The 7953-nt window shown below is 38.1% G+C and overlaps 1 protein-coding gene across 4 annotated transcripts in view; it reads left to right on the top strand.

The window, feature by feature from the left end:
• The window catches only part of AGTR1 (angiotensin II receptor type 1), a 44841-nt gene extending 40566 nt beyond the window's left edge, over positions 1-4275 (top strand). For 3 of the 4 annotated variants that reach the window (XM_054680284.2, XM_009446608.4, XM_009446610.4), the window contains one exon: positions 2257-4275. In XM_054680284.2, coding sequence (XP_054536259.1) covers positions 2257-3383 — 1127 coding nt within the window. In that variant the 3' untranslated portion in view covers positions 3384-4275. The remainder of the gene's footprint in view (positions 1-2256) is intronic. The other variant, NM_001071793.2, reaches the window with a different exon arrangement.
• The last annotated feature ends 3678 nt before the right edge of the window (positions 4276-7953 follow it).

Genomic DNA, 7953 nt, shown 5'->3' on the forward strand with positions numbered 1-7953 from the left:
TATTTTGTTTTGTTTTTGTTTCTGTTTTTTTGTCCAAGGTGAGGCCCAAGTTGACACTGAGTATTCTCTGTGAAACTCTGCAAGGAGCAACATGTGATTTCACAGAAATTAGTCTCGATACACTATATTCATGGCTGTAAGTTCTATGCTGCTCACCCATTCATTTGTCCATTCAGTCACTCATTCACGCGACATTTATCATCTGCCTCCTGGAACATACCAGGCCCTACACCAGTAAACAAGGAAACAAGTAAACACTAGTAAACTTTAAACAGGCTCTCCCCACAAGCAACTGACAGACCAGTGGAGAAGACAGATATGTCAACAGATGATTACAATAAAGTTTCAAGGCCGGGTGCGGTGGCTCACACCTGTAATTCCAGCATTTTGGGAGGCCAAGGCGGGTGGATCACCCGAAGTCAGGAGTTCAAGAGCAGCCTGGCCAACATGGCAAAACCCCATCTCTACTAAAAATAAAAAAATTAGCTGGGCATGATGGTACACACTGGTAGTCCCAGCTACTAGGGAAGCTGAGGCATGAGAATCACTTGAACCTGGGAGGTAGAGATCGCAGTGAGCCAAGATCGCACCACTGCACTCCAGCCTGGGCAATACAGTGACACTCTGTCTCAGAAAAAAAAAAAAAAGTGTCAAACCTACATCCAAAATGTCAAAGTGCTCAAAAAAGTTGGGAAGGCTTCACCAAAGATGTCACATTTAGGGTAGATAACACCTGTTTGTGGATACTAATGTCCTGGTGAGTCAAAGAAGAAATGGATGTACATTATATAAGCTGGATGCAAAAAGGAACAATAATGAGGACATGCAACCAAAAACTTACATAGGGAGAACAACTTTACTTACTCAGGGAAGGCAAAGAGACCACTTAAGAACTCCTTCACATGTGTTATGTCTTAAAAGCTGACTACTGGAGTTGTATCCCTTGTACAGCATCCCTTTGCACCAAAGTGAACACTACTCTAAGAACATGTGTTCAGCTCTCCTGAATGCCAAGCACAACCATGCTTGGCATGGCAGTGGTGTCTTATTTCTGATCCTCTTTTTCCCCAGGGCATGCCATTGCAAGAGAATGCTCAGCCATATTCATCTGGGGACCTGCTCCTGGTAGAGCAATAGGATCTGTGTGCCCAGCACCACTGCCCACCTAGCTGTCCTGGCCTGTGCCCAATGCTGACCTTCACCTCAGAGTGTGGCTGTACCACATTCTGTGATGTCACTCTCACTGAACCTTCAGCCTCCTTCCTGGGACTTCCTGATGGACTGTTATCCAGGGCAGAATGTGTTGATTTTCTAAATCACATAAATGAATAGCTTGACTGTTGATTATGTAGAAAATCAGAGCAAATATTTGCATGGCTTTGTGCAGCCCATTCCTGAGCATCTGATTCTCCCCAGAATTCTAAAAAACCTGCTGCTTTCTCAAGCCCTCAGTAAAGACATGCTTTCTTGATAATCCTAGCCAAACCTATTCATTTGACATCTTTGTTACACAAATGGTTAACCACAGAGTTAACTTCAGAAATGGCCGGCAGGTATGAAGGTTAGAAGATTCATGCACTTTTGCTAGACTGAATTGGAAGTTAAAGAATAAGTAGTTACTGACTGCAGAGGCCTGGAAAACCATGGAAAAAATCCTATTCCTCAAAGTCGAGCCCTACCTCCTACGCCTCTTAAATCAATTGCCACAGTGACCAATTTGTCAGTCACCTAAAGGCAGCTATTCTGACCACTTAAGGGAGAATACTTATAATCTTTATACCTAAGTAAAGATTGTGAGAGGAAAGAAATGGTTTAAAGAATATGAATGTGTCACACTTCTGAGGTTAATGATAAATGAATTGGTCCTGCTTACCTCAGGAAAAACTTTCAAGTCTTTCTGAAAAACTAATTTAATTCAGTAGTATTTTCTAAGATTTAGGTTATGTTTTTAATCAATTTGGAAACCAAGATTTACTTATAGAAAAAAAGGAAAAGGACCTAGATAGGTTTATTCACATAGAATCCCAATTTCACTTCTCTGGATGATACCATTTTCTACAAAAGCAATTATGTTCTAAAATTTAAGTGTGCTTTCTTAGGCTTTATCAGTTCACAGTGTTTCCTTAAGAAATATGATCCAGTATTTTTTCCTAAGACTAAAGTTGAGTTACTACGTTTATGACTGAGAAATGAATGTTTGTTAGTTTGTTTACAATAAGAATTTTTTCTTTACCATTTTATTTTTATTTTCCCCAGGTGTATTTGATATAGTGTTTGCAACAAATTCGGCCCAGGTGATCAAAATGATTCTCAACTCTTCTACTGAAGATGGTATTAAAAGAATCCAAGATGATTGTCCCAAAGCTGGAAGGCATAATTACATATTTGTCATGATTCCTACTTTATACAGTATCATCTTTGTGGTGGGAATATTTGGAAACAGCTTGGTGGTGATAGTCATTTACTTTTATATGAAGCTGAAGACTGTGGCCAGTGTTTTTCTTTTGAATTTAGCACTGGCTGACTTATGCTTTTTACTGACTTTGCCACTATGGGCTGTCTACACAGCTATGGAATACCGCTGGCCCTTTGGCAATTACCTATGTAAGATTGCTTCAGCCAGCGTCAGTTTCAACCTGTACGCTAGTGTGTTTCTACTCACGTGTCTCAGCATTGATCGATACCTGGCTATTGTTCACCCAATGAAGTCCCGCCTTCGACGCACAATGCTTGTAGCGAAAGTCACCTGCATCATCATTTGGCTGCTGGCAGGCTTGGCCAGTTTGCCAGCTATAATCCATCGAAATGTATTTTTCATTGAGAACACCAATATTACAGTTTGTGCTTTCCATTATGAGTCCCAAAATTCAACCCTCCCGATAGGGCTGGGCCTGACCAAAAATATACTGGGTTTCCTGTTTCCTTTTCTGATCATTCTTACAAGTTATACTCTTATTTGGAAGGCCCTAAAGAAGGCTTATGAAATTCAGAAGAACAAACCAAGAAATGATGATATTTTTAAGATAATTATGGCAATTGTGCTTTTCTTTTTCTTTTCCTGGATTCCCCACCAAATATTCACTTTTCTGGATGTATTGATTCAACTAGGCATCATACGTGACTGTAGAATTGCAGATATTGTGGACACGGCCATGCCTATCACCATTTGTATAGCTTATTTTAACAATTGCCTGAATCCTCTTTTTTATGGCTTTCTGGGGAAAAAATTTAAAAAATATTTTCTCCAGCTTCTAAAATATATTCCCCCAAAAGCCAAATCCCACTCAAACCTTTCAACAAAAATGAGCACGCTTTCCTACCGCCCCTCAGATAATGTAAGCTCATCCACCAAGAAGCCTGCACCGTGTTTTGAGGTTGAGTGACATGTTCGAAACCTGTCCATAAAGTAATTTTGTGAAAGAAGGAGCAAGAGAACATTCCTCTGCAGCACTTCACTACCAAATGAGCATTAGCTACTTTTCAGAATTGAAGGAGAAAATGCATTATGTGGACTGAACTGACTTTTCTAAAGCTCTGAACAAAAGCTTTTCCTTCCCTTTGCAACAAGACAAAGCAAAGCCACATTTTGCATTAGACAGATGACGGCTGCTCGAAGAACAATGTCAGAAACCCGATGAATGTGTTGATTTGAGAAATTTTACTGACAGAAATGCAATCTCCCTAGCCTGCTTTTGTCCTGTTATTTTTTATTTCCACATAAAGGTATTTAGAATATATTAAATTGTTAGAGGAGCAACAGGAGATGAGAGTTCAAGATTGTTCTGTCCAGTTTCCAAAGGGCAGTAAAGTTTTTGTGCCTGTTTTTAGCTATTAGCAACTGTGCCACACTTGCACGTGGTACTGCACATTTTGTACAAAGATTTGCTAAGCAGGAGTCGTCAAGTTGCAGATCTTTTTGTGAAATTCAACCTGTGTCTTATAGGTTTACACTGCCAAAACAATGCCCGTAAGATGGCTTATTTGTATAATGGTGTTACTAAAGTCACATATAAAAGTTAAACTACTTGTAAAAGTGCTGCGCTGGTCCCAAGTAGTAGTGTCTTCCTAGTATATTAGTTTGATTTAATATCTGAGAAGTGTATATAGTTTGTGGTAAAAAGATTATATATCATAAAGTATGCCTTCCTGTTTTAAAAAAGTATATATTCTACACATATATGTATATGTATATCTATATCTCTAAACTGCTGTTAATTGATTAAAATCTGGCAAAGTTATATTTACTTTAAAATAAAATAATTTTATTGCAATGTATTTATCTTCATTACTTAAAATAGATGCTAATTTATTTTAAAATAAGACTACCTTGAATGAGTATGAATATATTTTTATTTAAATTTTGATACAACTGATAGTTTAATACTATTGGTTATAGATTTTTTATCCTGACATTGAAAAGATAAAGAAAAAGCATTTTGTTCTACTGCATGACGTGGAATAAATACATCATTTTGAATTTTTCAGTTTTTCACATAATAAAGAAAAAAATTAACTCTTGCTATAATGCTAGAATAATACATTATTTTACAAGTAATTTAATAACAGAATTTTTCTAATTGTATACATTATCGTAGGAAAGTTAGAAGATATAGAATAACATAAAAATAAAAGTTGTGTTTAGCTTCCCTGGTCAAAAATCATTATTTTAACATTTGGGAACTTTATTTTCTACTTTTCTCATTCATTATACACACATATATGTGTCAATCCTGATACTGAAGTCATGATGTGTATAGTACTTTGTATACAGATCTTTCACTTAATGTCATAGCATAGTAGTTTCCTACCCAATTAAATATTTTTCTAAAACATTTTAATATTTGTATAATACTACAAAATATGGACATACCCTGATATAGTTAACTAGTCACCAAATTGGAAAATTGAGCTTTTTCTGATTTTTTTAGTATTATAAATTACACTGAGATGAGCATTCAAGTATGTGAATCTGAGAAATTTCCCATACTCCTAGAAGTGGTGCAACTGAAATACACGTATGAACATTTTTTAATAGTCTAACTACCTGTTATCAAATATTTCCCAGAAAACATAACAATTTACAATATCACCAACTAGGTATGAATATATATCACCATAACCTCAGAATGGGGTATTTACTTAATTTTTTTTTTTTCAGACAGGGTCTCACTCTGTCCCCCAGGCTGGAGTGCAGTGGTGTGATCTCAGCTCACTGCAACCTCCCACTGCTAGATTCAGGCAATCTTCCCACCTCAGCCTCCTGAATAGCTGGGACTACAGGCCTGCTCCACCACTCTTGGCTACTATTTTTTACTTTTTTACAGAGATGGAGGTCTCACTATACTCCCTAAGCTGGTCTCAAAACTCCTGGCCTCAAGTATTCTTCCCACCTTGGCCTCCTAAAATGCTGGAATTACAGGCATGAGCCACCACACCCAGCCTAAATTTAAGCAGAAAAGAAAGATTTACCGTAAGGATCCAGCTGCCACATGCAAGGGCCAGGATGCAACTGTGCCTGAAAATTGTACTTTAACATTTCTGCTCCCATCGGACAGTTGCTTCATTCTTCTATTTAAAGGATTTCAGTGCTTCTGAAGTTCATACAGGGCAGACTGAAGTGCTCATTCTGGTCCAATAAACTGTGGCCAAAGGGTTGGAGTTATGCATAAAATAATTGATGGTTGCTGTGGGCAAGGGGGTGTCATCTCAGAGAGAGGCCTTGGCCATTGGGCAGAATTTCCACAAAGCAGACTATATTACCTTCACATTCCCAAATATAAAGTTTTTGTGAATAAATATGGTTCCATATGCCTTATTTATATTATTTTTATATTATTTTTAATTTCATTAATGTAATGCCAGCCACTCACCCCAAAGGTCTTCTACTATTTTCACAAAGGATCACCTCAAAAAAATAAATTTTACCTTATCCCAAGTGATAGCATAAACGTCCTATAGAAAATCCCTCCAGGCCTCCAGGTCAGCTTTATAACTGTTTTTTTTTTTTTTTTTTCAATAGTTGAGGATATTTTGTATGTGTTTGTTTTTGTTGTTGTTTTGTTCTGTTCTGTTTTGTTTTGTTTTGTTTTGTTTTGTTTTTTGAGACAGAGTCTCGTTCTGTTGCCCAGGCTGGAGTGCAGTAGTGTGATCTCAGTCCACTGCAACCTCCGCCTCCCAGGTTCAAGCGATTTTCCTGCCTCAGCCTCCCAAGTAACTGGGATTACAGGCACGCACCACCACGCCTGGCTAATTTTTGTATTTTTAGTAGAGATGGGTTTTCACTAGGTTGGCCAGGCTGGTCTTAAACTCCTGACTTCAGGTGATCTGCCCGCCTCAGCCTCCCAAAATGCTGGGATGACAGGTGTGAGCCACCATGCCCTGCTCAATAGTCATTTTAATCCAAGTGATTGTAAGCATTTTAAACTTGCTGAACTATTTCATAGGTTATAGTTGGCAAGATTTCTGATAGATAATTGTATTTAGATATCCCCTATATCATGTATTTATTAATGGTATTAATAACATGTTCCATTCATCAAATTATATTGGGATTTTACCCCATCTCACTTGTGAAATAGATGTTACTAACCTTGATGATTATTCTTTCTTTTTCAGTGAGATCAACATAATCTTGGAGTTGAGACCCTACTTACCAAAATGTTAGGATAGGATGCCATTATGTATTCTTCATGAAAATATTTACAGGTTAGGTAGACTCCTTATTTTTGGTACATTTAAAAAATACATACAGAAAAGAATATTTACCATAGAGATCTAGGTGCCCAACAGAATGCAAAAGCTACATTTATATTGAAATATATATTTCAATATACACCCATTTACACCCATTTCTGAGGTGTAAATTTCAATATACACAATATTAAAATTTACCTCATTCTAAGCTTTTGGGGAAAAAAGGCTAGTCAGATTTCTAATGCTGGCTCTTTCTCATTGTGGAAATTCATCTTTTTGGACATCAGTTACATCATTTTTCAAGTACGGTGAGTTGGCTTGGTGAAAGAAGGCTTTTATATTTTATATTTTATTTTATTTATTTATTTATTTATTTTATTTTATTTTATTTTATTTTTGAGATGGAGTTTCACTCTTGTTGCCCAGGCTGGAGTGCAATGGCATGATCTAGGCTCACTGCAACCTCCACCTCCTGGGTTCAAGCAATTCTCCTGCTTCAGCCTCCCATGTAGCTGGGATTACAGGTGCCTGCCACCACACCCAGCTAACTTTTTGTATTTTTAGTAGAGAGGGTTTCATCATATTGGCCAGGCTGGTCTCGAACTCCTGACCTCAGGTGATCCATCTGCCTCGGCCTCCCAAAGTGCTGGGATTATAGGCGTGAGCCACCGCGCCCAGCGTGAAGGCTTCTATTTAGTTAATAATTCACTCATTCATGGATTTAATAAGTGTTGTATTGTTTCCCTACTCTGTGCTGGGTAACAAGTGCTGTGTAACATATAGCAGCTTAGCATGTAGGATAAACTTGTTGCTCAGCTGCTGTGAGCAGTGTGAAGGAGAGCCAAGTGAGAAGCAGCTTGATTGCAAATCACAGAAAGGCTCTCAGAGTTTTGATACCACAGGTTTTTCAGTTTCATAACTCTGTATACTGGCGCATTTTTTCCCAACAATATGTGCCAATCTAGGAAGCCCAAGAAGAGAAAATAGATTGAAGCAGGTCACAAAAGTGTGAATGAAGAAAACAAGTTTCAAGGAATTTCGGATACTTGGTATGAAGAGTGAGATATCTGAGGGTAAAGAAAGTAAATCAAGAGTAAGAGAGATACAGAGAGACTGAGTGGACAGGAGGCTGGAAGCAGTCACACACTGCCCCCAAGGCCAGGGTTCAGACCTCACAGGAGAGATACATACAGTCAGGGCCCCAGGACCATGTTGGATCCACTGGACCCAGACCAACCAGAGGAAGAGGGAACCCAAATA

The sequence above is a fragment of the Pan troglodytes genome, chromosome 2 (genome assembly GCF_028858775.2).
Source record: "Pan troglodytes isolate AG18354 chromosome 2, NHGRI_mPanTro3-v2.0_pri, whole genome shotgun sequence".
NCBI classification, from domain to species: domain Eukaryota; kingdom Metazoa; phylum Chordata; class Mammalia; order Primates; family Hominidae; genus Pan; species Pan troglodytes.